The following is a 27,082-nucleotide window of genomic DNA, read 5'->3' as shown; positions in this document are numbered from 1 at the left end:
GGAAGTGAGCATTAAGGGTGAAAGACTGGAAGAAGTGGATAGTTTTAGATACTTGGGTGCATATGTGGCAGGAAAAGGAGTAGGGGTGGAGGTAGAATGTAGATTGAGAGAAGCGAGTAAATGCCTTGGTGGATTAAAAAGTTTAATGAGAAATAGACATCTGGGAATGGATGCTAAGAGGAGGTTATATCAAGGAGTGATTGTGCCAACAACACTGTATGGGGCAGAAACATGGAACATGATAGAGGAAGAGAGAAGGAGTTTGAATGTGTTTGAAATGAAATGTCTGAGAAGTATGATGGGGGTTACTAGGCTCGATAGAGTGAGAAATTAGGAGGCAAGGAGGAGAACAGGAGTGGAAAGGGAGCTGGGAGATAGGGTTGATGAAAGAGTATTAGGATGATTTGGACACATGGAAAGAATGAGTGAAGAAAGATTAATAAAAGAAGTGTGGAAGACAGAGGTGGAAGGAGTGAATATGAGGGGGCATCCTAGGATGAGATGGGTGGATGGTGTGAAAGGGGCATTACAAAAGAGAGGAATGTCTGTGGAGGAAGGACAGGAGAGGACAGAAGATAGGGGTGAATTGAGATGGGTTGTGTATAGATGATGCTGTGATGCATGAGGGGGAGTGGGTGGGGATCGGGGGTGAGGAAGTATGTATGAGAACAAATTTGACACAGCCTGAAGGGATTTCTTCCAGTCTTCTCCTTTTCTGCATGAGGGGAGAGAGGGGGGTCACCGAATTTATGAAGCAGCCATGCCGTGGATGTGCTTTGCCTTGTGACACTGCTTCTGACCCAGGGCAGTGGACAGGATACAGGGATGACCTGTCATCCAGGAGGTGCCAAGATGAGAGTGAGGGAGGGGGGTGGATAGGAGTGGAATATATAGGAAATGGAATGGGTGGGAGTGGTTTCTGTGCCTTTTTTTTTCTGCTACCCCCCATGTAGGGGAAAATAGCCTTTGGTATATGTATGTATGTATATTTTTTTTCTTCTCAAATATGTGTTTAATGAATATAGGTATAAATACTCCTTACATTAGTGTGTAATTCCTCAGGGTACTGTGTTCCTCCCATGTATATATCAGGCATAGTGAATATTTAATGAAGATATAGTGAGCTCTAGTGAAGCTCTTATTACTGAAGGGAGCGTCGCCAGTGATCATTCAAAAAATTCTGGAACGTGAGCAAATTTTAGGTAAACATTTCAAAAGAATCTCTATGATGGTGGCAACACTTATACAAAGTTATCAAAATGTATTTTGTTTCTATTTTTCATACAGCATGAAATAGATAAAATATTGGCAACCTCTGGCAACCCCATTGCATAAAAAACATTCTGTATATTGAAGTAGCTTCAACATTTCTGTAGCTATTTCATTTTTTGAAACAGAATTGTGTTTATGGAGATATTTGGCAACTCCCACTAGCATAGCCCACAAAGACAGTGGACAGGGCATCTTGAAAAGGTCAAAGTAAGGTGACATTGCTCTTGGCGCTCTCACCATATGCAACAGTTTTGATTCCACACCCTGTATTGTTGCTATGATCATGGAAAAATTAACAAGAAATAAGAGAGTGAAGTGACACAATATAGAGAGGGCCCATGAGTGCCTGAAATAGAAACAAGAAGGAAAAAGAAAGAGGAGAAAAGCACCACAGCTGGACCCAACACTCTGCAAGCATTTACTAGCCATGCCCACTTTAAACCTCCTCCACCCACACCACACCACTCACCCTCACCTCACACCTCATCAACAAAGAAGAGGAAATTGAAGATTTGCTATACATTGCAACCATCAAACAAATGGTTGCAAAAATTTAAATCCCCCATCCTGTAAAGTTCATGTTTTTGTTCTTCCTGTTGTAATATCTTTGGTTGTTCTTTATGGATTTTTATCATTTTTGTTTCATTTGAAAGAATACATCATGCTCTTTATTTTCTACAGTAAAAAATAAAAGATTTTATTTTCTATTTTTTTTTTTTTTTCTTTTTTTTTTTTTTTTTATCAAACCTGAATTTTGCAACATTCTTTAATTATTCAGAGGAAAAAAAATTGATAAAAATTAAGGGTGTTAGTTTGAAAAAATGTATTCAGTAAGATTTGTTCCCCAGACTCTAAACTTTCATTTCATACCAAGCTGAATGGATTTTCCATTAAGTAATTAAAGCTTCACTAGAGCTCATTATATAATTAAATATTCACTATGCCTTATATATATATGTATGGGAGGAACACAATACCCTGAGGAATTACACACTAATGTAAGTGGTATTTATACCTATATTCATTAAACACATATTTGAAAAAAAAAAAAATCACCTACTCTATAAAGTGATGCAACATTCTTGATGGAAAAATTCTTCCACACCATTCAGCTTGATATGAAATGAAAGCTTAGAGTCTGGGGAACAAATCTTATTGAATAAATTTTTTTCAAACTAATACCGCTTTTTTTTTTTTTTTTTTTTTTTTTTTTTTTTGTACGGTAATTTGTTTCTCTGAATAATTTAAAAATGCTGCAAAATTCAGGTTTCACAATTTTTTTTTTAATTCAATTTATTTTTAATTTTTACTGTAGAAAATAAAGAGCATGATTTCTTTCAAATGAAACCAAAATCATAAAAATCCGTGTAGAACAACCAAAGATATTACAACAGAAAGATCAAAAACATAAATTTTACACGATGGGGGATTTAAATTTTGGCGACCATTTGTTTGATGGTTGCGATGTATAGCAAATCTCCAATTTCCTCTTCATTGCTAATGAGATGTGAGTTGAGGGTGAGTGGTGTGGTATGGGCGGAGGAGGTGTAAGGTGGGCGTGGCTAGTAAATGCTTGCAGAGTGCTGGGTCCAGCTGTGGTGTTTTTCTCCTCTTTCTTTTTCCTTCTTGTTTCTATTTCAGGCACTCATGGGCCCTCTCTATATTGTGTCACTTCACTCTCTTGTTTCTTGTTAATTTTTCTATGATCACAGCAACAATATAGGGCAAAGAATCAAAACTGTTGCATATGGTGAGAGCACCAGGAGCAACATCACCTTGCTTTGACCTTTTCAAGAGTACTGGTGCCCTGTCCACTGTCTTTGTGGGGTATGCTGGTGGGAGGAGTTGCCAAATATCTCCATAAACACAATTCTGTAGCAAAAAATGAAATATCTATAGAAATGTTGATGCTATTTCTATATACAGAATGTTTTTTATTGCAATGGGGTTGCCAGAGGTTGCCAATATCTTATCTATTTTATGCTGTATAAAAAAAAATAGAAACAAAATATAGTTGTATAACTTTGTATAAGTGTTGCCACCATCATAGAGATTCTTTTGAAATGTTTACCTAAGATTCGCTCATGTACCAGAATTTTTTGAATGACCACTGGCAACACTACCTTAAATGAGGCTGCATTCCCGGGAGTTGATTTGATGAACATCCTCTCTCTCATGTTGTAATTCAGAACCAACAATTTTGTTGTTTTAGCAGGTATTATGAAAGCCTTCTTGCAGATCCGTTGAAGGATGAGGGTGATCATAATAGGTTCTGTTTCTTTAGGAGGATTAAAAACCAATATATTCCTTACAGGTATAACACTATTATTTTTTGTTTCATCTGCTCTCCCTTTATACAGAATTTCATCATCCAACATCATCTTCCCATTCAGGCTGACTCTCAAACTGCCTCCTTAATTAAGGATAAATTCTATGTAGAGAATCTGATCTACACCTCCAATGAATTTCATTCATTTGCTGCTATGGTCAAGAGGATTAATAAGATCATGCTTAATGGAGGTTTACCTCTCAGGGAGTGCACTTGCACCTTTACTTCTGCTCTCTCAAATCTTGAACAAGAAGTCATTTGAAATAAGGAAGAAGTAAAGGTGTTGGGATATATTTATAATAAGAATTATGATACCTTGAGAATCAAGGATGTTTCCCTTAACAAAGATGCCTCAACCAAAAGACTAGTTTTGTCTTCTTTGGCTTCTGTAGTTGTTGTTGTTGTTGTTGTCGTTCCCTAGACTGTCTGTCTGAGCAGTCCCGTCTCCCCAAGGAATGCCACAGCCGAAACTGGGTTTTCCCACAAATCCTTTATAGAGTGTATGTTGTGTTGTTTGCGTGCATAATTGTGTATAATGCAGTCTTCCATTATGTGTTGTATGGTATGGGGTGAAGTGTTACATCCTGGGCAGCTGTTCACAATGCGGTCATCCAGCCTTTTCTGGTAGCTTAGAAGTGCTGGGTGGTGGCCGCACCGCAGTCTGGCCAGGTGGACTCTGTCCTTTCGTGGGAGAGAGGATTCAGAAGGGTGGATATCAGGGGGTCTGGCATGTAGCAGTGTGTTGTCTTTCAGTGTATTAATGGAGCGGTGAGTGATATGATTAAGAATATGTTTCCGGAGGCTGGTATTTGGTGGTTGTGGAGGAAGAGAAGAGAGTATCTTTGTGTGATACAGGTCTTTGGGTGTTGTTTTAACTTCTTCAGTATGGGCCTTAAATCTCGCGGGTAGCAGCCGATGCCAGCCGTACGACATGTCGTAATAATACTCGCATCATAAAATATAGTCACCGCTTATATCGATCGTTCTCTCTTTCACCTGTGAATTTTTATAACCATAGAAAATGTGATTACAGACAGTTTAGAGAGTATGTCATTATGGAGGGGCAACTACAATAAATATAATCAAGACGCCGATATGGCAGCCTCGCGTATCCACTTGCTCCTCATGACTCCTACGTATGCGGCACCGTATGGAAGGGGTTAATGTTTCTTGATGTGTGTGGGTGTTCTGCTATGTAGTGTAGCGGGTGTGATGTGTTTGTGGTGGCTGCAGCAAGTGTTTGTGTGCCTCTCATGTTGAGGTGGTCTTTGATTGTGAGGACTTTTGTTTCATGGTGTAAATGGTCTTTTGGTGTTGTATTTGTGCAGCCTGTAATTGTTTTTAGGGCTTTGTTTTGTATGATTTGAAGGGTGTTGTGGTGTGTCTCACTGAGATTAGGAGCCCATGCAGGACTCACATAATTCATCACTGAGCGTATGCATTGTTTGTATATTGTTGTATTAGTTTCTTTGTTTTGTCCAAATGTTGTTCCAGCGATTGACTTAAGTGCGTTAAGTCTAGGTGTGCATTTGTTTTTTATGTTTGTGATGTGTTATTTGAAAGACATGGATGTATCATATGTTACACCAAGAATTTTCGGTGTGTTTGTGTGTGGTATTAGAGTGTTGTTGATGTAGAGATGAAGTATGTATTTGTGTTCTTTTGTCCAGTTGGTGAGAAGTGTTGCTGTAGATTTGGTTGGAGCTATTTTGAGTCTGTTTGTGATGAACCATGTGTTGAGTGTATCAAGGTATGGCTGGATTATTTCTGCAGCTTTGTCTGTGTTACGATGTCTGCATATCCTGGAGCCGCAGCATCTACGTCGTGGGACCACCCCCAACCCCAAGAGTTTGGGGCCAAACGGTGGCAACCAGCCCTGGCCACCGGCTCTAGAGCACACAGGTGACACCGATCTCCAAGAGGAGCTACGACTGCCTTGGGGAGTACCACAATCCTTTTTCTCAACATGGCTTCTGTAGTTGATCCATTAGGTCTTTTTTCTCCTGTGTTATTGCAAGGGAAATTCTTATTAGAGAGATGTGCCAAAAAATAGTAGACTGGGATTTGAAATTGGATAGCAAGTTGCTTACAAGATGGAAGAAGTTATGTGAAAACTTTCAGGAGGTTAATGACTTATCCTTTAATAGGAAAACCTGTTCAAAATCTCCCCTTCATTTGTTTGTTTTTACTGATGCTTCTAAGGAAGCTTATGGGTGTGCCATGTATGTAGGGTAAGAAAGAAGAGAGATAAAGGAGTCTAATGGCTCTCTTCTATTTGCCAAGGTCAAAGTGGCTCCTATTAAACAAAGAACATTGCCTTCTCTGGAGCATATGGCAGCTTTACTATCTTTAAAATGCCTCAAAACTATTTTTGAGGAAGGACTGGTGTCTGCCCCACTCGTTGATTCTGTTATACTCCTTGTTGATAGTCAAGTTGCTCATTCTTGGATTCTAACCAACAAGGCTCTGAAGAAGAACATATTTGTTAATAATAGATCGAAGGAAATTTCCAATCTTTTGGAAAATTTCAAGGCCTAGTATACTCCTATTAACTTAGGTTCCTTATGAACATAATATGGCTGATTTTGTAACCAAACCCTGCAGTGCTAAGGTGTTTAAGGAAAGATTCAATTGGTGGGTTTATGGACTGGAATGGTTGTTGTTGCTACCTCATGCTTGGCCAAAGGGTCATTTGGGATGTATTCCCTCCAGCATCAAGGGAGACATTGTCAATGCGGCTGTTGTGCAAGTTGACACTCCTCCCCTGATTGATGTCTTAAAGTTTTCTTCTTGCAGCAAACATACTTCCTTGATCTTCAAAGCTGTCTTTTTGTTTAAGAAGTCTAATGCTGACCCTGTTAAGGCCTCTTCTAATTATTTGATGGGTATAATGCAAAGTGGTGCCTTCCCCGCTGAATTGGCATATTAAGAGAACCCCAATACTAATGACATACCTTCTTTGGTAAGCCAAATGAACTTGTTCTTGGACAAGAATGGTTTAATAAGGTCCAAGGGCAGAATTGACAAGAACATTGACCTCAAATATGAGGTTGTGAACCCCCTTTTTCTGTCCAAATCCCATCACTTGACAAGGCTCTTGATATTTTTTGCTCATTGCCAAGTAATACACATGGGACTGCAAGCTACTCTTAATTTCCTTTGCATGCATGGATTCTGGATCTTTAAGGCCAGACAAGCAGTTTTAACCCCTTCCATACGGTGCCGCACACGTAGGCGTCATGAGGAGCAAGTGGATTCGCGACGCTGCCATATCGGCGTCTTGATTATATTTATTGTAGTCGCCCCTGTGTTTTTACATTCTTCCAAATGTGCCCTGAATCCCATTCTCTGTGGTTTTCAAAATTCGCGGGTGAAAGAGAGAATGATCGATATAAGCGGTGACTATATTTTATGATTCGAGTATTATTACGACACGTCGTACGGCTGGCATTGGCTGCTGCCCGCGAGATTTAAGTCCGGAGTGAAGTGGTTAAACATTTTGAAGGATTGTATAGTTTGTAAGAAATATAATTCCCGTGCTGTTAACTATCCTTCTTCCTCTTTACCTGCCTCTAGAGTAAATTTAAGTGTGCCTTTTGCCCATACTGGATTACACAGGGCATTTATGGGTTAGAGACAGGAATGGAGATGAGGTCAAGGTTTACATTTTGATGTTTACTTGTTTTAATACAAGGGCTGTCCATTTGGAGGTTGTGGATTCTATGTCCACCGCTGATTTTATTTTGGCTTTTGTGAAATTTACTAATAGACATGGAATTCCTACAGTGGTTTATTTGGATAATGCCAAATCCTTTATACAAGCAGGAAGCATTATTGGACAACTTTTATCATCTTCTGAATTTGAAGAAAAGTTTAAAAACTTCCCCTGTTCAGCACAGAACCATCCCTGTAAATGCTGCATGGTATGGTGCCACTTGGGAAAGGTTGATTCAGACAGTGAAACAATGTCTCTATAAGGTTTTGGGTAGGTCTGTTCCTTTCCTGGCAGAGATTGCCACCCTTTTGTCCAATGTTAAACAAATTTTTAACAATAGACCTCTTATCGTTCCTGTGAAAACGAAGTAGATGTTATTACCCCTAATCATTTCCTTATAGGAAGGACCATTCCTTCCTTGATGTTTGGCAACTTGGAACAAGTCCCTGAATTGGAATTAGGATAAGAAGATTATCCTTCTCTTCTTAACTTAGTCATGAACTCTTTTTTTTTTTTTTTTTTTTTTTTTTTTTTCTATGAAGAGTTTAAGAAATAATGGCTGACAGAGTACTTGGTCAGCTTAAGGGGATACGCGACACCTGGGGTTGGGGTGAATTTGGTCAAGATATAGCATTTTTCAAAACTGTGTTCAAAATGTTTGTATACCATTTAGAAATAAATCCCGACAAATAATTTTCCAGCCGCACGCAATTTAAATGTCTTGGGCGGGGTTTAAATGGACGGAGTTAAAGGCGCAACCCACACTAGAGGGAGGCGTGCCACTTAGGACCTTCAGGCACATCGAATAACGTTGAAATTCGATTGAATTTACGCTCGCCCAATGCTTCAACGGCCAGTATGAGGGTGGAGGGGAAGGGAGGAAGGTGGAGGGATAGCTCTTGCCAACTTTGAGCTCAGCTGGACGTCAGTTACCTGCTAGCTTTGAAAGGGAAAGTACGCATGTCTCATGAGCTCTCCTGGCAATATATTACCTTAGCTAGTACATATTACTCATTAGTACAGTCATCATGGGTAGCAAAAAGAACATCTACAATGACAAAAAAACAACAGTTAAAAATGACAAACAGTCAAAGACGACTTGTCAAGACCTCACCACCTCTCACTCCACCACTGCTGTCACTTCCACCTCCCTTAACATCTGTAGCCAGGTTCTACACCATCAAGTACTTCATTCATCTCGAATACAGCAAGAAAATTAGATATTAGTTATGAAATTGTACAAAGGGGAGATAAGAATGAACGTGAATTTATGATTGAGGAGAAGAGCAGTTTTTTGCAGTGGATAAGTTCGCTTGTTAGATGCCAGTGTGGTGAGAAGATGTAAGTTGAAGTGATAGGAGAATGTGGAATGGTGAAGACATTTCAGGCAGAATGTAAGTTGTGCTCTGAAAAGAGCAAATGGTGTACTTCACCATGTGGTAGAAATGAAAGTTATGAAGTACATAACAGAGTTGTGGAGGCCGGCTTACTCTGTGGGGATGGTTATGTTGCAGTACAGAAAATGTGCATGGCTATGTAAACTTAGCCATCATATTATAGAGACCAGCATAAGGAAATATGAGGAACTCTTGGAAAAAACAAGGGAACATGTACATGCAGCAATAGAAAAGGAAGACCCAACTTTACCGAAAGTAAAAGAAGTAAAAGTTAGTATCGATGGTTCGTGGAGTAAGAGAGGATTCACTTCCAAAGGCACCCACTGCTGGTTAAAATAAACCTCTTTCCAATGATTTAGATACCCCAAAGACCCCCAGCAGTGAGGTTTCATATGAAGAAACCGACAAAGGTGCAAAAAAGCAAATTATATGATGGTGTCATCTGTGCGTCGCCACTACTGTGATATACTTATACTTTAGTTTTTCATTATTTAAAGTACTTATAATTGAAATATGTTGATGATTTTTTCTGTGCTTACCCATTATATAATAATAATTAAGCCATGAAAAAATCAGTCAAATTGGTGAAACTATAAGCAAGTTACAGATATATTTATATTTCAAGTCGCCATATCTCCGTTCGATATTTTTTTTAACTTTTTTTAATCATAAAAAATCTAAAATACATCAGATTTAGATGAAACTTATAGGGAATATTACATTTTGTAACTGCTAGGGCCAGTCATTTGAATATTTTGAATAGGATGAAAGAGTTAGGAGTAATAATGGGAACAAGACCAATTTTTTTTTTATTTTTCACAATTTTTGCCGGACATTAAAATTGAAATGCCTGTTTGCAAAAGCATAAAGGAAATTGTTCAATTACTCAATGACCAGCCCTAGGTGTGCCTATTGACTAATCATAGCCAAAATATAAAACAAATTGGTTCACATATTATGATGCTGTGCACTTTTAAATGTCGCTACTGGTATACATACATGTGTACATACATCTCATTCTGTTTCACCTAAAATGTAGGTAACATGGATACCTATTTACCTGAGAAGTTTCAGCTCTTTACTCTAAATAGTTTAGAAAATGACCCCTAGGTGTCGCGTACTCCCTTAATGGAAAGGGATAGAGCTGCGTACCACAGTTTTAGAAAATGGGAAAAGGGTGACATTGCCTTCTTGAAACAGTCCTTTAAAACCAGACCCTTCTGGTTCCTTGGTTCGTGTTGTTGACATTTATCCTGACCAAGATCAAGTGATTTGTAGTCTCTGTCATTAAGCCTGACGGAAACTCTCTTAAGGTCAATGTTAGACTTTTAATCCCCCTAGAGCTCCATTCTGAGTTGCATTCCTTTCATGAGGATGAATCCCCGGTGGATGCTACTTTGCAGACTGGCAAGTTGGAGCCTTTCGAAGAGGCCTCAAACTTGGAGGAGGTTATTCCTTTGGAAGACAACTATGTTGATTCAGAACCTACCTCTTTGAGACCTCGTAAGACTGTGCTAGCCTCTAGAGACTAGGTAAGGTCTCTAGCTTCTAAGGGGTTATTGTAAATTTTCTTTGAATGTGTTGTATTTATTAAACAGATTGTTGTTGGGGAGGTTGTGGTAATTGTTATTGGGAGTCTTTTAGTGCTTACCTTCATTCGGGAAACTTTCCCTCAAAGTGTTGTTTACTTTTTCGAATCAGGAGCATTTCCCTAAGTTTCGAACCGTGCCTATTGTAACTTTAAATAAGATACAATTTAATTCCCCTCTTTATTTGCTTGTTAAATCTCGTAATTTATTTTGGTTTGATAAATCGGGGATTGAACTTTGAGAAATTACTTAAAAATCATATCACCTCTTTCTCTTTGATCTATCAAAGTTGGCAGACCCAGTACTTTTTAGTCTTAATTTATATGGTTTATGTGCCAGGCTGGGACCAGTTTAGTTGCTGCCCTTTGTATTCTCTCAATATTGCTTATATCCTTCACTCTGCATGGGAACCATACTACTGATACATATGCTGGTCTTGGACATATGGTTTTGATTAATTTTTTCATCCCTTCATCCATATAGTGGAATGCCACTTAAACTTCTGCAGTATATGTCCCTCCCACAATCCTGCTGACATGTCTGTCAGATGACAGGTTGTCTTTTATAAAGACTCCCAAGTCTTTCTCCTCTTTTGCTTTTGTAATGGCTTCACTTGGCAAGGAATGATTTAAGGATGGCCTATTGCTGTTATTGCCCATTTCTAGTATTTTGCATTTTTTGGTATTGAACTTTATTTCCCATTCTTGGCTCCATGCAAAAATAGTGTATTGATCTTTATGCAGTAGTCTACCATCCTCATTTTTCACTCTTCCCATGAGTTTTGTGTCATCTGCAAACTTGCTGGCATAGTTTGTTGTTCCTTCCATCATGTCACTGACATTGACAAATAACATTATTGGTGCAAGCACTGAACCTTGTGGAACTCTACTTATTACTGCTCTCCATCTTCACATCATATCCTTTACTTCTGTTCTCATGTATCTTTCCTTCAAAAAGTCTTTCATCCATTCTAGTAGTTTGCCACTAATCCTCCAACATGCTCCAATATTCACATTAGTCAACTGGGAGGTACTTTATCATATGTCTTGTCTAGGTTGAGGTACATGCAGTCCAACCAACCCGCTCTCTTTTGCAGCACATCAATCACTCTTGAGTAAAAGCTGAAAAGGTTCGACATATAACCTTCCAGATCTGAAGCCAAACTGACTGTCTCAGAATGTTCATATCTTCAAGATATTTGGTCCATCAATATTTCACAAACCTTTCACATAATTTTACTATTGTGCTGGTTAGTGATTGTGTGTCTTCTATTTTCAGGATGCTGAAGCAGTTAATATCCAGGTTTATACTCTTTCCTGTCTCCCCTCCAAAACACTATCATGCTATTACTGTTATTGTTACATATACATATACCAAAGGCTTTTTCCCCCCTACAAGGGAGATAGCAAAAAAACAAAGGCATAAAACCACTCCCACCCATTCCATCTCCATCAAACTCCACCCCCTCCACCCCCTTTCCTTCCTCTTATCTTGGCATCTCCTGGATGATGAGTCATCCCTGCACCTTGTCCACTGCCCTGGGTCAGAAGCAGTGTCACAAGACACAGCACATCCACAGCAAGGCCACTTCATCAAATCAGCGACCCCCCACCACCCCCTATTCGTCCCTTCATGCAGAAAAGCAGAAGACTGGGAGAAATCCCTTGGGGCTGCATCAAATTTTTCTCACCCATACTCCCTCTCCTCCCACCCCCCATCCATTCCACCTCATGGATTACAACATCATCCATACACAACCATTCTCCATTCACCCATCTTCTGTCCTCTCCCGTACTTCCTCAACAGATATTCCTCTCTTTCCAAAAGCCCCTTTTACCCCATCCATCCATCTCATCCTAGGTTGCCCCCTCATGTTCACTTCTTCCACATCTGCCTTCCACACCTCTTTTACTAGTCTTTCTTCACTCATTCTTTCCATGTGTCCAAACCATCCCAATACTCTTTCATCCACCCTATCTCCCAGCTCCCTTTCCACCCCCTTTCTCTTCCTCACCTCATTTCTCACTCTATCCAGCCCTAGTAACCCCTATCATACTTCTCAGACACCTCATCTCAAACACATTCAAACTCCTTCTCTCTTCCTCTCTTATGTTCCATGTTTCTGCTCCATACAGTGCTGTTGGCACAATCACTCCTTCATACAGTCTCCTCTTAGCATCCATTCCCAAATGTCTATTCCTCATTACACTTTTTAATCCACCAAGGCATTTACTTGCTTCTCTCAATCTACATTCTACCTCCACCTCCACTCCTCCCTTTCCTGCCACATTTGCACCCAAGTATCTAAAACTATCCACTTCCTCCAGTCTCTCTCCCTTAATACTCCCAGTCTGCTGTCACTTTCACCCCTTGTACATCTCATCACCTTACTTTTACCCACCTTTACCTCAAACCACTCACTCTCGCAATTTCTAATCCTGAAACATGCTCTACTACTCTCGTAAAAACTCTTGACAGCTCCTAAGACCTTTCCTTCTATCCCATATATCTGCAATACCTCCCACAGTGCCTTCCTGTCTACCCGACCATAAGCCTTTTCCAAATCCATAAAAGCCCAAAAACATCCTTACCTTTTCCTATAGCTTTTTCACATATCTGTCTTACCACAAAAATCTGAACTATGCAACCTCTACCTGCCCTAAACCCACACTATTCCTCACCAATTACTCCCTATGTTCCTCTCCTAATCCTCTTACTCAAGACCCTCCCATAAGCCTTCCCAACTACACTTAACAAACTGATCCCTCTAAAACTACTACACTCACACTTGTCCCCTTTTCCTTTGTAAAGTGGAACTATACAGCCACTCCTCCAGTCCTCTGGCACTCTACCCTCTCTTAAACAAACATTAAATAACCTCACTAGCCAGTCCACCATCACTGTACCTCTTTTTTCAGACATTCTGCATGACATCCATCCAGACCAGGTGCCTTACCTGCTTTCATCATCTTAACAACTGCCTTCACCTCATCCTTCCTTATTCCTCCTCCATTTTCCTCACTCATCACCATCTATTTTCTTAGCACTTCCCACTACAACTACCTTTCCCTCCGTATCCTCCTTCACATTTAGCAACTCCCTAAAATACTCTGCCCATCATCCTCTTAGTGCCTTCTCTTCCATTATCATCTCTCCATCTGCACCTTTTACCTTTTCTTCTCTACTTAATTCACCTCCTCTTCCTCTCCTAATTTCTATCCAAAACATCTTTTTATTACTTTAAAAAATTTCTGTCATACTCTTACCCAATTTCTTATCTGCTCTCCTCTTTGCTTCCTTTATCTTATGCTTTACTTTTCTTCTCTTTTCTTTATACCTCTCATATGATTCCCTCATCCTATTTTGTAACCAATCTGTGAAAGCTCGCTTCTCTTCTACAACCTTCTTTACTTCCTCATCCCACACCTCACTACCCTTTCTTCTATTTCCTCCTGTCCTCCTTGTTCCACACACCATCTTTGCACACCTTATGACTCCCTCCTTGAACCATCCCCATTCCTCCTCCACTCCTAGTTCTACTCTATCCTTCACTCCCTCCCACTCCTCCTTCAGCTTCTTCTTGTACTCCTCCTTTTCTTTCTCATTTAAGTAGTTCACTCTAAGCACCTCCCTACCTTTTGTCATTTTCCTTTCTCAATCTATCCTCCACTCAATTTACCTTCCAGAAAATTATCTGATATCCCCCCACTCTCTCCCCTTAGAACATGTACATCCTTAACTCTTCCCATTATACTCCTATCTACTACTACATAGTCCATTAAGGCTCTTTCTACCACCCTTCTATCCACCACCCTCTCCCATGTGTACTTATGCTTGACTTTCTTCCTAAACACTGTATTTGCTATCATCATCTCTCTTTCTAGACACATCTCCACCATCAACTCTCCACTACGATTCTTTCCTGGAACTCCACACTTCCCAACCACTTCATCTATTGGTTCACTTCCTACCCTAGCATTAAGGTCTCCCAATACTACTACATTGATGTTTCTGCCTAATCCCTCTATACACTCATTTAAATATATCCAAAAAGCCTCCCTTTCTTCTACACTCTTCTCACTAACAGGCCCATATGCACTTAAAAAACCCACATCTCTTTTCCCAGTTTCACTTTCATCCACATTAACCTTGAAGAAACCTCCTTCCACTCCACTACATGTTTACCTAACTCTTCACTTACTAGTATAGCCACCCCTTCTCTCCCTCGTCCTCTCTTCACTCCTGAGAACCTCCCAACTACAATCCCAAACTCACACTCGCCCCTCCCTCTCAACTTAATTTCACTCAAAGTCAACACATGCATGCATCTTCTCACAAACATACTACCTATCTCTTCCCTTTTACTCTCATCTGTACTAGATCCATGCACATTTATATATTATATGTTTTTTTGTTTTTTTTAATTACTACAGGACAGTGAGGCTCACACAAAAGTGTGGACAGAAATGGTTGTCACAGTGTTTGACCTCATCAGTCAGCTGGGTGACTCAGAGCTACGGCCACTACTGCCGCTTGTATTCCCTACCATGAGGACACTAACTGCACATGCACATGATGCCCACTTACGCCAGGTTGTAGCAGAATTGCTGACGAGGGTTGCAACTCTATATGGCTTCAGTCCTGCAGAATAAAGTATGAAACAGTCATGAAAAAGGTAAACTCGGGCATTGAGCAAATTTCTTGCCTTAAAAGTGTATATTTTTCTCAAGATTAGTTTTTAAGTATTTTTGGTACCAAGTATGAATTGTGTTGATTTGTGAAGAAGGAAATTTGTAGGACGGACAGACCCCTAGGTTAGTGCAGACATATTAGTTGAAGTTCCAGACACTGACATTAAGGAAATTTTATCACAAGTATTTTACTATAGTGATTTAATAGCATTTTGCTACAGTAATTTTAGCCCTTTCAGCATGGTTATTTCCAAAGCTGAGTAAAAATGTCTGGCATTTAACTGAATAGAATTAAACAGAAGGGACACAGAAGGAGGATTGCCATGTAATTGAAGCAGCCCTGCTATGGATGTACTGTGTCTTGTTGTGCTGCTAATGACCTGGGTAGTGGATAGGAGACAGGAATGATCCTTCATCCATGAGGAGCCAAGATGAGAGAGAAACAAGGGTGGTAAATGGGAATGGAAAGGATGGGAGTGGGTGTGTGTCTTGACTGCCTACCTTCCATATATAGGGGAAGAAGCCCTTGGTATACAGATATAAATAGATTAAACAGAATGAAATCTGTAGAGTGTGTCATCATAGCAAAGAGGGTTAATTGAGAATGGTCATAACTCATTCAGCACAAGGTCCTCCTTTAAACTGAATGAAATTGTCTTGCATTAGTCAGAACAAAAATTAATGAAGTACATTGTCATAGCAAAGGGATTGGTGCCCATAAATTCACTGGCTTATGCTTTTAAAATCCAGATGTTAGAAGTTGTAAGAATCTGTGACAACAGAAATTTTAGAGCAAGTGATGCACCCAAGGAATTTTATAAGAATTGCAAATCATGTTCTCACCATGTAGGTACAGTGGGATCCCAAGTAGCATGAGATAAAATAGTGCAGTTCATGGTTAGCAGAAGCTACACAACATTTAACTAAAAGTTATCTAGCATCACATTGTCTGTCTCCAGGTACTCAAACTGAATATAGACCAAAAGGAATGAAATTCAACAAGAAACCAAACAGCAAGAACAGAAATCATGTTAATTTAGTTAGTGACAGAGTTTGGGATGGTGTGCGAAAGAAGGAAGTTGAAGATAAATGTGGGTAAAAGTAAGGTAATGAGATGTACAAGGGGAGAAAGTGGCAGCAAACTGGAAGCGAGTATTAAGGGAAAGAGAGTGGAGGAAGTGGATAGTTTTAGATACGTGAGTGCAAATATGGCAGGAAAAGGAGGACTGGAGATAGAGGTAGAATGTAAATTGAGAGAAGCAATTAAATGTCATGGGGGATTAAAAAGTGTAACAAGAAATACATTTGGGAATGGATATTAAGAGGAGATTATATGAAGGAGTGATTGTACCGACAGCACTGTATGGGGTAGAAACATAGAACATAAGAGAGGAAGAGTTTGAATGTATTTGAAATGAGGTGCCTGAGAAGTATGATAGGGGTTATTAGGCTGGATAGGGTGAGAAATGAGGTTAGGAGGAGAACAGGGGTGGAAAGGGAGTAGGGAGATAAGGTTGATGAAAGAGTATGGGATGGTTTGGACACATGGAAGGAATGATGATGCTGTGATGCATAGAAGGGAGTGGGTAGGGGATGGAGTGGTGAGGAAGTATGTATGAATAATAATTTGAAGCAACCTGAAGGGATTTCACCTGACTTCTCTTTTTTTTTTTTATGAGGGGAGGGAGGGGGGGATCACTGATTAAATGAAGCAGCCTTGCTGTGGATGTGCTGTGTCTTGCTACACTGCTTCTGACCCAGGGCAGTGGGCAAGATACAGGGATAACCCATCATCCAGGAGGAGCCAAGATAAAGGGAGGGAGGAGGGTGAATGGGAGTGGAGCATGTGTGGATGGAATGGGTGGAAGTGGATTTTTTTTTTTTTTTCCTATCTTGTAAAGGGGGGGGGGAAGCCTATGGTATGTATGTATATATACCTATAAACTGTAAATGGTTTAGTACATATTCTCAAAACCAAGCATCTAGGTAACACTGTAACCAGATTAATGAAAGTCATGTTATGCTAAATGGGCATGTGAGGCATAATAATACATTTTGGCAACATGTCAGAACTTCTACAGTTGTAACAAGATACGATGATGATGACAGCATGTTTTAATATCACAAACTCCTCTCACTGAGCTGTCAACTAGAGTTCCGTAGGCTGCCAAATAAGACGAAAATTCTCAACAGTGCAAGGAAAGCAAGAAACCTGGGTTATATTGAGTGGGAGGGGGAGCATTTGTGGTTGCCCAAAATGATACCTGTGCAGTGTTGTGTTTATCGTGAGGAAATTCAAGGGAACCAAGACGGATGAAGAGAAAACGGCGACGAGTTTGCTTCAAATGTCAACATAAATGCAGAACCCTCTGGAGGAGCTATACCAAAACTAAATATAAATAGAGGATCTGAAACCCCAAGAGGGATTGGTAGATTGTATGGCAATGGCCTATTTTCTGGCTTTGGTAAGTACAAAAAAGAAATTTGAGTCAAATCATAGACATGGAAAGAGAGATGCATTTTAATAGAAACTCATGGGAGAGAGAATTCGTGGAATGGAAAGACTATTTTGAAGTCAATAGAGATGTATGTGAACTAAAGAAGAAGAATTCTAAAATAAATAATGAGAAGTGAATTGAAAAAAGAATTAAGGTTAAATGTGAAAATGAAAAGATAAAAAAATTATACTACCAATAGTGAGAATTAAAAAAAAAAAGACATAAATCACAAAATACAGGCAATGTCTGAAAGAACTGAAGAAAATTTAGGTGAGGAAAATTTGCAGAAGATTAAGAAATAGAATGAAAACAGAGAAAATGAAGAGATAGCTTTTAAAGAAATAGTATAACAACAGATGCAGGAAAATGCAAAGGACACATTATTCAAGTAATCAGAGAAAAAGCAAATTGGGTCAGAAATACAGTGGATAGATAAAAGTGTATTATAGTATATGAACTAAAGGGAAAACATGGTTTGGTTAGGTACTCGAGAGAAAAAGCCAAAAAAGAAATGGCAAAAGCAATTCTAAAAGAAGTACAAGACTATGACCAAGAAGTAGAAAAAAAAGAGAAAATATATAGAATGGGAAAATATTCTAAAGAAAGAAATTGACCCTGAAAGATGAAACTAAGACCACAAATGGTAGCAGAAGACATACTGGCAAAATCAGTTAAGTTAGCAAAGAGTGAACATTACAACAATATATGGATTAAAAGAGAAATGAATGTTGAGGAAAGAGAGAGAACACTAAGAGATGAAGCTTAAAAAAAAAAAAAAAAAAAAACGGACATAAGGCTGAGAAAATAGTACTCCAAGGTAAGCGAAATGAAAGTAACAGAAAACAGGATGGAGAGGGAAAAAGATTAAAAGTGGCCTATACTAATATAGACAAATTAATCTGAAGATTGAGTGAAGTAAATGATTAACTGTCAGAAGAAAAAACCAGGCATAATGGGAATTGTGGAGATGAAATTAAGGGGTCCACTACCACCAAATACTGTTGGACATGGGTTATATAATTATTGGATTAACCCCTTCCATACGGTGCCGCACACGTAGGCGTCATGAGGAGCAAGTGGATTCGCGACGCTGCCATATCGGCGTCTTGATTATATTTATTGTAGTCGCCCCTGTGTTTTTACATTCTCCCAAATGCGCCCTGAATCCCATTCTCTGTGGTTTTCAAAATTCGCGGGTGAAAGAGAGAACGATAGATATAAGCGGTGACTATATTTTATGATGCGAGTATTATTACACGTCATACGGCTGGCATTGGCTGCTGCCCGCGAGATTTAAGTCCCGTACTGAAGTGGTTAAAAGCAGAAATGAGAAACAGGGCAGAGTAACCATGTTTTTGGCCAAGAAAAACCTAAATATGACAAAGGTAAAAACAGTGTGGAAATGATCATGATAAAAATTGAAGGCAGCGACATGAAAAGTAGAAAGTTTGTAGTGATTTATGTGCCCCCAAAAATGACCTCTTGGAAGGAGGGCGAGTATTCAAAAATGTTAGAAGATATAAAAGGCATGCATTAAACGAGATGCTGAAGGATGGAGGTAACCTGGTACTTATGGGAGATTTTAACTGCAAGGAAATCTTTTGGGAAGAGATGACATTGAAAGGCAGAGAGGATCTATTTATGGGGAAATGTATTACTCGTCTTAACCATAGAACATACAATGAAACAATGGGGAAAAGAAAATACCAGATATAGAATGAAGAACCATCAAAACTAGATTTAATAATTACAACAGAACCTGAAATTGTGGATAAAATTGAATACAAGTCACCATTTGGAAAGAATGATCACATACTAATAGAGGTTGAAATAAAGGAGGAAATATATATGGAAAGAAATAAGAAATACAGAAAAGGAAGACTGATGTACAACAAAACAGACTTTGGAAAACTTATGGAATTCTTTCAAAATGCAAATTGGGAAAACTTTTTCAAAGAAGAGACACAAGTGGAAGAGAAATGGATGATTTTGCTAAAAATTCATAATGAAGGAGTGAATAAATACATACCAAGACAGAAACAGGAAAAGGTGTATATTAAGTGTTGGTTCAACAGAAGATGTAGTGAGGCAAAAGATAAAAGAGATAAGCATGGAAAAGATGGGAAAAAAAAAATGGAAAGTGGCAAATAGATATCAACCATAGAAATAAATATGTAAAAATGCACTGAGAAGAAAAAATAAACTACATAAAAACATCATAGAAAAATGTAAAGATCAACCCAAACTATTCTATAGATATGTGAATAGTAAACTTAAAAATAAACAGGAAATGGTGAAACTATGCCGCAGAAATATAGACTATACAGAATATTTAGAAATGGCTGAAGTCATGAACAACCACCTCAAGTTTGTTTTTACTTGAGAAAAAGTACAGCATTGGGACAATGGAAATGAAGTGCACTAACCCCCCTTGAGGGAAATAACAATAACACAAAAAGAAATAATGGATCGACTAATGAACCTTGATGTCAGGAAGTCACATGGCCCAGACAGAATTGCAAATTGGGTACTAAAAGAATGTAAAGAAGACAAAATTCTTACACTGAATGAGAATCCAACAAGAAATAATGATCTCAAACTGTCAGGAAATAGATTTAATTTGGAAGTGGGTAGAAACAACTTCACCAACTGTGTAGTTAATGAATGGAATAAACTTCCTGCAGAGGCAGTGCAATGTAGTTCAGTTCAAAGCTAGGTTTGTTTAGATAAACATTTAAGCAAGATGCTAATGACTGCCATTTATCTTATATTATTTGATTATTTGTTATTGTTTGTCTGTTTATTATTTGATTTCCATTTATTTATTTGTCAGTTTATTATCATTCACTATTTACTTGTTTATCATTTAACTATACCTATGTATTTTTTATTTTATTATTGTTTATATTATAATTTATATAATTTTTATTTTATTTTACCTATTTTTTCTATCATTTATATATATAAATATATATTTTTGCATCCAACCTAGTTATGGACCAAAAGGTCTCCAGTCGGCATACTCCGTCTTTGTAATCCTTTGTAATTAATGGACAAAATATACGCCATAATAAGTTGCTCACTCAAAGAAGGAAAAATACCAGAAGACTGGAAAAATCCTAATATTGTACCAATATATAAGAGGAATCAAAGAAGAACCAACAAATTACAGACTGGTCTCCCTTACAAGCACTGTAGCCAAAATTTGTGGAAAAATTATCAAGAATAGATGGATAAAACACCTGGAAGAAAACAATATAATAAACCAGAGACAATTTGGATTCAGACAGGAAAGATCATGTGCCACAAATTTAATGTGTTTCTACTCAAGACTAATATATATAGTACAAGAAAGGAGTGGATGGGCTGATTTGCTTTCCTAGACTTACAAAGAGCCTTTGATGAAGTACCACAAAAAAAAAAAAAAAAAGGAAAACTTGGGAGGGATATAATGTAAGTTACTAAACTGAATGGAGGATTTCTTGCATGGCAGAAAAATGAGAGTAGTGCTTAAAGAAAAAAAGTTCAGCTTGGGAGGAGGTGATTAGTGGAGTTCCACAGGGATCGGTATTGGCTCCAATAATGTTTGCTATTTATGCGAATGACATGGATGAACATGTGGATTATTACAGGACCTTCTTTTCAGATGGTGCTAAATTGCCAACGATAGCGAATACTGAAACAGATTGTGAATCACTACAAAGAGACCTAAACAAGGTTTGGAATTGGAGCCAAAGTGGGAAGTAGGCTTGAACATAAATGTAGCATAATGGAGTTTGGAAAAAGTAAAAAATGAGTATCAGGAGAATATAAAGTTGGAACAAAGGAAGTAAAGTGGGATCTGGAAAAGACCTAGGATTAATTATCTCAAATGATATGCCACCTGATAAACAAATAAGCAAAATTGTCAGAGAATCTTACAACTTGCTAAGATCAATAAAGGTGGCTTTTACATATTTAGATGAAGAAATGGTTAAAAAAAATACTAGTCACACTAATAATACTTAGACTGGAGTATGTTGCAATACTATAGTTGCCCAGTACTAAAAAGAATAATAATAAAAGATAAATTGAACGAATCCAGAGAGCAGCCACGAAAATGGCCCCAACACTTTCAAACCTGTCATATGAGAAGAGACTGGCTAAATTGAAATTACTGACTGGAACAAAGAGAAAGAGGTGACCTGCTGACCATTTACAGAGTCATGAAAGGCACAGAAGTCCTTAATAGAGAGGACTTACTATGTTGGGATAAAAGAAATATAAGGGGACTTGATAAGAAACTCAAAAAGGATAGTTATAGGAGAGACCTGAAAAAAAAGTTTTCCACACAGAGTGATGGATATCTGGAACAAACTGGATATAACAGTAGTGTATACAAAAACTATACACAAATTTTAGAGCAAACTAGACACTGCAAGATACAAAGACTGGACACCACAAGCCTAGCTCCCCTTCCCATAAGATACAACTAGGTAAATGTTGGGAGGTTAGGACAGAACAAAATATAAACAAAGTATTTGGCGTGTATTTACAATGCCAAGTGTGAAGATATGTGAAATGTGCAAAATATGTTTGATTGCACATGAAAATATCAAAGCTGTAAAGAACATAAATAATCCATATGCAGCTACTTGCACTTTTTGATCAGGGAATTTTCAAATTGGTGGCAAAACATCAATAAACATATCAAAGGGATAATCTTGACTAATGGAAAAACTTAAGGAAATCTTGCACAATTCAAATTCCCACACAGTCATGTTTGTCATGTATTACATAAGTAACTGTGACATCACACTTGTATATGCCCATAGAATTAAGATGAACAGCCTTGTTATTTGCTTTATACCATGTTATGGTATGAATGAGTATGCCTAAGTATTATTCAATGTAGATATATGTTAGTTTCCAAAAGTTTAACCCCTAAACTCTGGGCAAACAAACCACAAAAGTAATATTCTCCTCATAGATTGTATGCACAGTATAATTTCAAATAGTAATGAGCTTGTTCATCAGCTAAGTCCTCGTGCTATAAAGGACCCCACTTTTGCTTGGCAATCTCATTTGGAGGCTGAAAAAATCTGATGTAGGAAAAATAGATCTAAATATTTGGCCTGTGAAAGGATTTCCTTCATCTAATACATAGGGTACTAAGAGATTTTTAAAAGGGGAACATATGAGAATGGAATGGGTGGAGGGTGGATGCATACCTTGGCTTACCTTCCTTGTAAAGGGGGGGGATAACATTTTTGGTATGTAGATAGAAGTTTAAGTCACCTAAGAAAGTCAAAATAATATAGGACTTAAATCACAGTGAAAGAATTAAGGTAAGTTTCACACTGGATGTGGAATGGTTTTCCTCAAATATTTAAAGTTCCTCAAGCCAGAGCCACAAGTATGATGCACATGTGACAGATATGTTTTCAGATTATGGACTAAAATATATATGTAAAACTAATTTAATTGGTAACACCTTTACCTTGTACCAGTTGAACATAAACTTCCAGTAGAGTATTGGCCCACCTGGATCTGATGTATTAAAAAAATAGCAATAATATGCTAGTTTGTTCATGTAATCTTTCGTATTGTTTAATATAAATTCTTTAGCATTATTTGAACATTATATTCATTTTACCCTAAAAGTAAAGATATTACATCACAAATAGTGGGCAGTTGTTCACTTGTCTTTTAATCAGTTAGAAATATGGCCATATCAATGGTAAATTGTACTCCAATGTATACTCCTCTCCAAACATCTTAGATTTGTTCAAATGGATGTGAATCAGGGTATCATTTCATTTCTTGTTATTTTTTTTTTGACTATTATGTGAAATATATCTTGTACCTACTGTGATCCCACATTTCAGATATAACTGTCTACTTTGAGTAGACTTTAGTTAATAGATATATATCATGCAACCAAGGTATTTGAAGTGACTTATGTGAAATAGAACAAAATTATTAGTCATGTACAATGGCAAATATGGAGAATTAATGTGCTAGCAATTGAAAATATGTGTATTTTGGTTTTTAATAGACATGTTTATTTCAGTTTATCAATCCTAGTCTGTAGGTCAAAAGCTACATTTACTTTCAATTGCTGCATTAACTTGCGTGATAGGAAGAGCAACACAATTTTTTTAATGCTGCAATGTATACTAAGTATTCAGGTATTCCTAAGAAGTATGGGTGTGTTGGGAAGTGAAACACCTCGAAAATTATGTCATGTATTTTCACTAAACAAGGCCCAGATGTGGAAGTGCTGTGTCTCACTGCAATGCCTTTTATATAAGCACTGTGACAGGGGACAGGGATGACCCTTCATCCTGAGGTGCTGAGATGGGAGAGATGGTCAAATGGGTTTTAACTTCTTCAATATGATTCAAAATCTTACACACAGCATCAGATGCCTAATGTATAATGTATCACACTACTTGCTTTATAGAATATCAAGTCACTGCTGTATTACTTGTTCTCTTTCACTCTGAGTAATAGTAAACACAGAAAATATGATCAAACCAGTTCAGCTACAGCTACAAAATAAATATAATAAAGGCGCTGATGCCAACATCCTTGTATCACTCGTGCCTCATGATGCCTACATAGGTGTCATTGTATTGGAGAGGATTAATTGTGTATGGTAGGGATGAGTTTTGATTCAGCCACCCACATACAAACAGGAAAGGGCCTATGGTGTGTGTGTATTTACCTAGTTGTATTATACGGGAAGGGGAGCTATGCTCGTAGTGACCCATCTTTGTATCTCTCAGCATCTAGTTTGTTCTTAAATTCTTGTATGGTGTTTGCACACACTATTGTTTCATCTAATTTGTTCCAGACATCCACCACTGTGTGGATTTTTTTTTTTTTTTTTCCCAGATATCTTCTATAACTATCCTTTTTGAGTTTCTTTTCATGTCCTCTTGTTTTTCTTTTATCCCACTTTAATAAGTCTTCTCTGTCAAGGACTTCCATGCCTTTCATGATTCTGCAAATGGCCAATAGATCTCCTCTTTCTCTTCTTTGTTCCAGGGTTGGTAGTTCCAGTTTAGACAATCTTTGTTCATATGTCAGTTTTGAGTGTTGAGGCCATCTTTGTTGTTGCTCTTTGAATTCTTTCTAATTTCTTTATATATATATAATATATATATATATATATATATATATATACAGATGCTCCTCAACTTACGTTTTAGTTACGTTCGAACGGCCGAACATAAGTTGAAAATGAACGTAAGTTGTTACTGTACTATACATCCGTAAATTCTATTACCGTATCTTATAAAACACCCCTAAATCATTAATTATACACATAACATTGTAAAATAATAACATTAATTTCAAATAAATTAAATTCAAGCAACATAAATTGTGGCGGAGGAGGAGGGGGAGGAGGATGAGGCAAGGCATGTTCAGTTTGTCGTTTGTGCAATGTAAACAATGGACGCAGCATCATGCGCAAGCATCGTTTGAACTACGGAGAGCGCGCTAAACTAAAAAATTCACTCAATTTTTTTTTTTTTTTTTTTTTTTTACAGTCCAAACGTAAAATCGAAAAAGCGTAAAACGAATGAACATAAGTAGAGGAGTGTCCATATATGTATATATATATATATATATATATATATATATATATATATATATATATATATGTATGTATATATATATATATATGTAAATATATATATATATATACACATATATATATATTTTTTTTTTTTTTTTTTTTTTTTTTTTTTTTTTTACTGGGTGTCCATAGTGTCACAGCATACTCCTATCTTGGTCTTCTCAGTGTGACTAATATTTTTTTTACCATTACTTCATCCAAGTAATCAAAAGCCACCTATTATTGATCTTACTAAATTGTAGGTTTTTCCAATTGTTTTGTTTATATGCCTGTTTGGGGATCTGTCTTTGGTGATAATTACTCATAGCCTTTTCGGAGCCAACTTTCTTGACTTCCTTTGTACTAATTTTATATTGTCCTGATATTCTTTTTTTTACTTTTTCCAAACTCTATTATACGACATTTCTTAATGTTGAAGTTCACTTCCCACTTTTGGCTCCATTCCCAGACTTTGTCTAAGGCTCTCTATAGTGATTCACTGTCTTTTTCTGTACTTTCTTTAGTTTTGCATCATCTGCAAAGAAGTTCACATAACATTCTACGCTTTCATCCATGTCATTTATATATATAGCAAACATTATCGGGGCTAATACAGAACCTTGTGGGATTTCACTTATCATTTCTTCCCAGGTCAAGTTTTTATCTCTAAGTACCACCCTCATTTTTCTCCCATGCAAGAAATCATCCATCCATTTCAATAATTTTCCTTGTACACCTGTTGTTTCAAGTTTTCTTAATAGTTTTTTGTGTGGTAATTTATCAAACACCTTTTTTAAATCCAGGAAAGCACAGTCTGCCCATCTGTCCCTTTCTTGCATTATATCTATTAACCTTGAATAAAAACAAATCAAGTTAGTGGCACATGATCTTCCTTGTCTAAAACAGAATTGTTTTGGATCCATATGGAACATAAGAAAGGAAGAGAGGAGTTTGAATGTGTTTGAGATGAGGTGTCTGAGAAGTATGATGGGGGTTACTAGGCTAGATAGAGTGAGAAATGAGGAGGTGAGGAGGGAAACAGGGGTGGAAAGGGAGCTGGGAGATAGGGTTGATGAAAGAATATTAGGATGGTTTGGACACATGGAAAGAATGAGTGAAGAAAGACTGGTAAATAAGGTATGGAAGGCAGATGTGGTGGGAGTGAACATGAGGGGACGTCCTAGGATGAGGTGGATGGATGGGGTGAAGGGGGCTTTGGGGCAAAGGGGAATGTCTGTTGAGGAAGGACAGGAGAGGACAGAAGACAGGGGTGAATGGAGAATGGTTGTATATGGATGATGTGATGCATGAGGTGGAATGGGTGGGGGGTGAGGGAGTATGTGTGAGCAAAATTTGATGCAGCTCGAAGGTAGCCAAAAAGGGAAAGGTATAAAATGATTTCCACTCATTCCATCCCTGAATACACTCCACACCCCTCCACCCTCCCTCTTATTTGAGCACCTCCTGGATGACGGGTCATCCCTGCACCTTGTCCACTGCCCTGGGTCAGAAGCAGTGTCGCAAGACACAGCACATCCACAGCAAGGCCGCTTAATTAAATCGGCAACCCCCCCTCTCCGTCCCCCCATTGCATAAAAGGAGAGGACGGGGAGAAATCCCTTCAGGCTGTGTCAAATTTTGCTCATACATACTACCTCACCCCATTCCACCTCATGCAATCACAACATCATCCATATACAACCATTCTCCATTCACCCCTGTCTTCTGTCCTCTCCCGTCCTTCCTCAACAGACATTCCCCTCTTCCCCAAAGCCCCCTTCACCCCATCCATCCATCTCATCCTAGGATGTCCCCTCATGTTCACTCCCTCCACATCTGCCTTCCATACCTCTTTTACTAGTCTTTCTTCACTCATTCTTTCCATGTGTCCAAACCATCCTAATATTCTTTCATCAACCCTATCTCCCAGCTCCTTTTCGACCCCTGTTCTCTTCCTCACCTCCTCATTTCTCACTCTATCTAGC

General features: G+C 38.1%; 1 protein-coding gene across 6 annotated transcripts in view; it reads left to right on the top strand.

Annotated features, from left to right (window-relative positions):
- LOC143019507 (brefeldin A-inhibited guanine nucleotide-exchange protein 3) overlaps window positions 1-27,082 on the top strand; it is a 659,822-nt gene that overhangs the window by 524,755 nt on the left and 107,985 nt on the right. For 4 of the 6 annotated variants that reach the window (XM_076175182.1, XM_076175186.1, XM_076175185.1 and 1 more), the window contains exon 36: window positions 14,736-18,239. In XM_076175182.1, coding sequence (XP_076031297.1) covers window positions 14,736-14,954 — 219 coding nt within the window. In that variant the 3' untranslated portion in view covers window positions 14,955-18,239. Of the gene's footprint in view, window positions 1-14,735; window positions 18,240-27,082 lie in introns of those variants that run through there. The other 2 variants (XM_076175183.1, XM_076175181.1) reach the window with 1 other exon arrangement.

This window comes from Oratosquilla oratoria, chromosome 37 (assembly GCF_046742065.1).
Source record: "Oratosquilla oratoria isolate Oo_2021 chromosome 37, ASM4674206v1, whole genome shotgun sequence".
In the NCBI taxonomy this organism is placed as follows: domain Eukaryota; kingdom Metazoa; phylum Arthropoda; class Malacostraca; order Stomatopoda; family Squillidae; genus Oratosquilla; species Oratosquilla oratoria.
The sequence above is the reverse complement of the archived record's forward strand: the minus strand, read 5'-3'. Positions and strand labels throughout refer to the sequence as shown.